Raw genomic sequence first — 6,019 nt, 5'->3', positions numbered from 1 at the left:
AAAGTCACATTCTATAGGTACTTGCCATACATTTTAGGCAGCAAGTTATGACGAACTGAAGGGGTCATTGTCTGAGAAAACTTAGAATGCAAATTTCTTTTGTCATTTCCATTGGAAAAAATCAATATCCCCTTGTTTCATAAAACAGGTGCAACTAGTCTCCCTACTTTCCATCACATTATTCTGTATGACTGAAGACACAATCAGTGGAAAATTTTACAAAAATGCTATCTCCTTTCTCAATCATGCATTATTTTTTCAAATCATTTGAAATGAGAATTGAGAAGAATGGTGTGCTTGAAAGTATGTTTTCAGAATGTTTACAACCAGTCTATGAATTTGTCTACACATGGGAGACCTAGTAGACTTTGGGGAATGTCCACGGGTACAAATCATAATGAATTATGGGAAATGTACAGTACTGTGAATACAATGTACCTGCAGTTTATCATGAATGATCATAATTTGAAGGGGGAAACATACACATAAACAACACGTTTCAGTAAACTATTTAATTCACATGACAAATGTCAATAAAAGCAATATATATACACGTGATAATGGTTTTAAAAATTGGTATTTCTTTTCTATATTAATCATCAGTCTCAGTCCACTGTTGTATTTCAATGCTAGAGTTTTCAACATGGCAAAAGCACAACTCGTTGGAAAGTGGGCATGTTTGTTTTTCTGGGAGCAAACCAGACAAATGTTATGATGTCATTCACAGTACATGAATGTTAAATTTGCCCCAACAGACTGTGGTTAGATTGTTCCCTCACAATCTAGGAGTCTTCATTCAAGTCCACAGAATCAAATTTGATTATTCCTGTTCTTGAAGGAACATGTCCTCTGCTGCTTGAAGAACACCATGTGCATCTTGGAGTTCACACTGCAAAAATAAAAGGAAAAATTGTTACAGGCTATAAAGACATGCTGATGATAATGGAAAGATATGTTTGGCATACAGTGAAGTGTTTATCTACCACATTTTAAAAGGCTTTACAGTAGTGTTATCTATGAGAATGCCCACATTGGAATTCAGAGCTGAAACTTCCTGGAAAGGAACAGTACTACATGTACCGGTATGTGTAAGTACTGTAATTATTTGACTTGGTACATTTCTATTCCATCCACATACCAAACTTGTGGCACTGTAATTACCGGGCCAGTTCAGGTGCATTGCTAGGGAAATACCTTATTGGCAATTTGTGAAGATGGGACCATCATGTCTGATAATGATTCTTTGGATCAATTTTGAACCACATATACTTTTTACCAAGATAAATTAATCACATGATAAAAAGGGAAATATATCGAATAAGAAAAAACTGTGTGTACAATTTTACACTTTGTGCATTTTGCTGAACATGTCTATTTTAAGTCAAAAAATCACTTTCACCCCTGTCATAATCCTCTCAAATCATTCTATTACCAAACACCCATAGTTTAACATGATTCATCAGCACGAGGTTAAAACTTTGTATCTTTTCAACATAGCAAACTTTGATTCAGGTACTAGTAATTGCTCATCCATTGTAGCTGAACACTTGATGATATCACTGAGTAATTACAGTACCAACATGGTGTATTCAATACAGATTAACTGACTACACAGGGGAGATTAAAACTGTATCCTTACCGATGGGATGGGATACACTGTTGGGTCAGGTGCCCCTTGTCTACCAAAGTCTTCCATTGTGCCACATTTTGGAATATCATCCACCCATACACCTTCAAACATTTGTCCTTTGTCTAGGTGGTAAAATTTGCCTGGTCCGTTCTTCTTGTCATCTCGCCATGAGCCTTCATATCTGTTTTCATTTGCTGTAGTGTAAGTGAAGATGACCATTTCAGAAATTTACAAGAGTCTGTTCATTTCATTGCACTTACATGTACTTTCTATCGTTCCATAGGAAACAGGAACTTATCTACTGGTAATCAGAAGTGACAATCTTCATTTTCAACACGACCTTGCAGTAAATGTGAAGATTTGAGTATTTGGTCGTTCTCACCAGGAACGAACAATGAAACACACACTGCTTCTGGATGGAAAATTTTGCTCTCACTTTGTTCGTGCCAGACTCTGTAATGGATTAACTCATTGCTGATGAGCTGATTTTGTGATACAGTAACTTGACAGCGACAGCTTCACAACAGCTCTCAAAAGGCTTGTCCTCATGAGATAGTGTCAGATAATAGCGGCACAAATTCTTTTCAGCCTGCATCATTTGCACTATTGTCATGCAGGTTGTAAACTTCACCCAGGCAAAGCAGACATATGTGTACCATGACCAACCTTTCAATTCATTTCACTGTGCAATGTAGGTAGTTAAATGGTACTAAGATTTTACCACTTTTCATACTAAGAGATTAAGTGGTAATATATTGGTCGATTGGTCAATTCTCCTCGAGTCTAACAACACTAAATATGATGCTAATATCAGTCTGAATATGATATTTTCTGTTATTTCATTTTAAGGCCACAAAATAATTTTTTTTTTTTTTTTTTTTTTTTAGTTTTATTTGCAAAGCAATGCTGGGCCTTAGCCCATCGCACAAATAAATTACAAAAATTGACATACAATGAGACGGTTCACAACCACAAAGTTTAGACAGAAACGATTCAAAAAATAGCAAAGACAATTACAATGTGTTTAAATCAGCAAGGAAAATCAAAACACAAAAGTACATGCAACTAGGAAGCTGTCAGACCTAGAAAGTCTTCTCGTTTCTTAAATGCTTTTAAAAGATAGAGTGATAGACAGGATAGAATTTGCTTATTTTGTGAAGCTAGTATTTCTGAAAGTCTGTTCACATAAATATTTAACCTCCATGGTAAAGGAAAGTAAGTAGTTCTGATGTCTTGATAGAGCGGGCAGATAAACATAAAGTGAAATTCATCTTCTAATGCAGTTATATTTTCCTCAACTCTACAGTATTCACAAATTCTTTGTTGAATTGGCAAATTAAGGTGACGACCTTTTTCAATATTAAGTTTATGAGTAGAACAACGAAAGTTGGCTAAAATTCTCTTTCTTTCATAGCTCAGAAAATTCAAATACCTCTCTGGTTCAAGTAAGGATTTAAAAGTACAATACAAATTTAGACGCGAAGAGCTAGTTATACTAGTATGCCATTCTTGATAACAACAATCCTTAACCCTTTGTGAAAAATTTAACAAAATAACAAAAATAGCCACAAAATAATCTTTTTCTGTAAGACTGTATCATAAACATACCAAGTCTAAGCATTCCTTGTCCATTTCTCTGGTCATCATACCATTCACCTTCATAGATACTATCATCTGCATAGTACATGCGACCCCAGCCACTTCTCTTATCAGCATAAAATTCACCCTCATAGTATTCTAATTCATTGTAAAAATGTGTTCCGTATCCCTGCAGATGAAATCAGTAATGTTATCAGTACAATGTGGTTACGGGTGAGGTACCTTTGAATGTTCCTACATGTATACAGGTCACTGAGGTGTTTAGCTATAATATGGTAAAATGCACCTCAGGGACAGGAATTGCAAATCTAAACAATACTTTGCAAGTCTGTTGCTTGTGTGGATTTGTTTTGAAGCCTGTGGAGCTAATGAAGTTTTTACAATCTCATATTTTGTGTAAAAATCAAATTATTTCTTCCTTATATCACTTTTCCCAAAAGAGTTAACACGAGGAATAAAAGCCATTTTGATTTTCAGATACCAGCAAATTTTAGGTATTTTGTTTCTCTGATACTAAAATTTTCACAGTGATACTGGTTTGAATAAAATTTTGAATTTCAAATACCAAGCAATTTTAGGTATTCTTTTATCTGATACCAAACTGCATGATGATGGCTAGTTTTTTGTCTTGATTATGAAAATAAAGTTTAAAGTTTTCTTGAGGAAAGTTTGCGTAAAAGTTTACGAGTGAAACTTTAGATTTGAGTAATGCACTGCCTAAAACTACATTTCAAAATGGGTAATCCTTTTAAAGTGAACCAACAAACAATAAATGTTTTATCATTTTAATCCTACAACTTACATGTCTTTTGTCATTCTTCCAACCTCCTGAATATTGCTTCTTGAAACTACCACCCTCTGCAGGTACACTGAGTGTACCAAAGCCATTACGTTTGCCATGTTTCCAGTCACCATCATAGATTGCACCACTTTTCTTCCATTTGTTTGTACCCTTGCCTGTTGGAAATATATTACAATACAATAAATTTGCAACAAATTCTTGTCTTGGAAAAATATGCAAGTCGTGCTATAAAACACTGCGAATGGATCATTGGGTCTAAGTTTAAATCAATTTTTCTGACCCTGCAGGATGGGGTGTGAAATTAGACCCCCCTCAAAAATATTTGTGAAAACAGCCTTATGACATGTGCTGCCTAATAGCAAGACTGCTGATGGCATTCTAATGGTTGAGTCTCACCAGTGAACCATGTCATCAGTTGCACTATGATGTAGCCTTGCATACCGTGCTTTGTGTTCCTGGACTTATATGGCCTCCCACCACAGCCCTACTGACTCTCATGGGAAAATCCGGCAGAGTCCATCCCGATTTGGACCATGCACGAAAAACTACCTATTCTAACCATTTTCGGCCAAAATCAACTCCATTCTGCTCATAGTGTGCCTACCAGAATAACTCAATTGCTCACAGACTGCAAAAAAATTTGCTCTTGTGACGTCCCACACCATTAGTTTACCAGCGATTCACGGTCAAGGGTCCAGTGGCTGGTCATATCCTGCTAATGGCCGGCCACTGGACCCTTGACTGTATATCGCTAGTAAACCAACGGTTTGGGACATCACGAGAGCAATTTTTTGGCAGTCTGTGAGCGATTGAGTTATTTGGGTAGGCATAGAGCGGAATTGAGTTGATTTTGGCCGAAAATTGTTAGAAAAGGTAGTTTTTCGTAGGCGGTCCAGATCGGGACCACGTCCGGGGCATTTGCCCATGACAGAAGGGCTGGGGGGGGGGGGGCATATAATGCCAGGAACACACAGCACGGTACACAGGGCTACACTATTAGTATACGACTCGTGCACCTGTGGTCTCACAGTATCCATGGAGCTAGAAACGGATCATATACAATAATACATGTGTACAAGAGCAGTGTCAAGGATTTCAGCTGTGCTGAACACCGAGTGGCAGCCAAGGTATATTAGATTGGCCAGGGTTTATGAAATGATAAACCAGTTTTTGCACCTGGTACCTATAATCATGTATCTGTCTTGTGTCTTGATATAATTTCGTGCTCCTCTCTTCGAATCGAGAATAATCTGAATATGTTATTAAACTTTGGGCTTTACCCGGAGAGCGTTGCTGTCATGAAGATTCAAAGAGGATGCACCATGTGCGCAGCAATAATGTTGAAGATTGCTGTCTGTGTGAAAGCTGCTCCCTACATTGAGAGACTCTACTACCTCCATGGAAGCTTACCATGTTTTTTGTTGTCTAACCACTCCCCGATGTATTCATCACCGTTCACAGAAAATACTGTCTTGTGTAAACCTTTCTTCTGTGCCTTGTAGTCCCACTCTTTCCAAAGAGGCTGCACCTTCTTTTCTGGTTTTAAATGTGGCATGTTGATACAGTTAAAGTCTTTACAAATTACTCAAATTTAAGTCCCTGTTCGTGTGAGCAACCACGGCACGGGCCGGCTCACTCAAGTTCAGTCCCGAAGGGATTCGGCAGCTTCGTGACCTAAATCCAAGTTGTCTGGCGCTCCAATAATGAGAGCACAGCTTGAATGCAATGCCAACGACACATAGACTGAAAAACTACAGAAAATGTTAAGTTTCGTAGGCACTTTAGTTGTAAACACAACTCAACGGCAACGATTTGATTCACCTCTCCGCATGTCATTGTTTTCACACATTGCGCATGATGTTTGCGCATACCATGGCAACAGTTCCCACAATGCATCCAAATAGACCCTTTAACTTTTTCATTTAAATCCGTTTCGTATTCGCATTATGAAGTCACGGACAAAATTCCATATTTTAAGACCAACATTC

At 37.6% G+C, this 6,019-nt stretch overlaps 1 protein-coding gene across 1 annotated transcript; it reads right to left on the bottom strand.

Annotated features, from left to right (window-relative positions):
• Positions 1–497: 497 nt before the first annotated feature.
• On the bottom strand, positions 498–5,923 carry LOC139145916 (MORN repeat-containing protein 3-like). Its single transcript, XM_070717362.1, has 5 exons — positions 5,442–5,923; positions 4,032–4,186; positions 3,239–3,398; positions 1,640–1,824; positions 498–889 (listed from the first exon to the last, which is right to left on the bottom strand). The coding sequence occupies exons 1-5, from the start codon at positions 5,584–5,586 to the stop codon at positions 821–823; spliced, it is 714 nt and encodes a 237-aa protein (XP_070573463.1). The 5' UTR covers positions 5,587–5,923; the 3' UTR covers positions 498–820.
• Positions 5,924–6,019: the final 96 nt, after the last annotated feature.

This window comes from Ptychodera flava, chromosome 12 (genome assembly GCF_041260155.1).
Source record: "Ptychodera flava strain L36383 chromosome 12, AS_Pfla_20210202, whole genome shotgun sequence".
NCBI classification, from domain to species: domain Eukaryota; kingdom Metazoa; phylum Hemichordata; class Enteropneusta; family Ptychoderidae; genus Ptychodera; species Ptychodera flava.
Note: the sequence above shows the minus strand (reverse complement) of the source record. Positions and strands in the feature narration are given on the sequence as shown.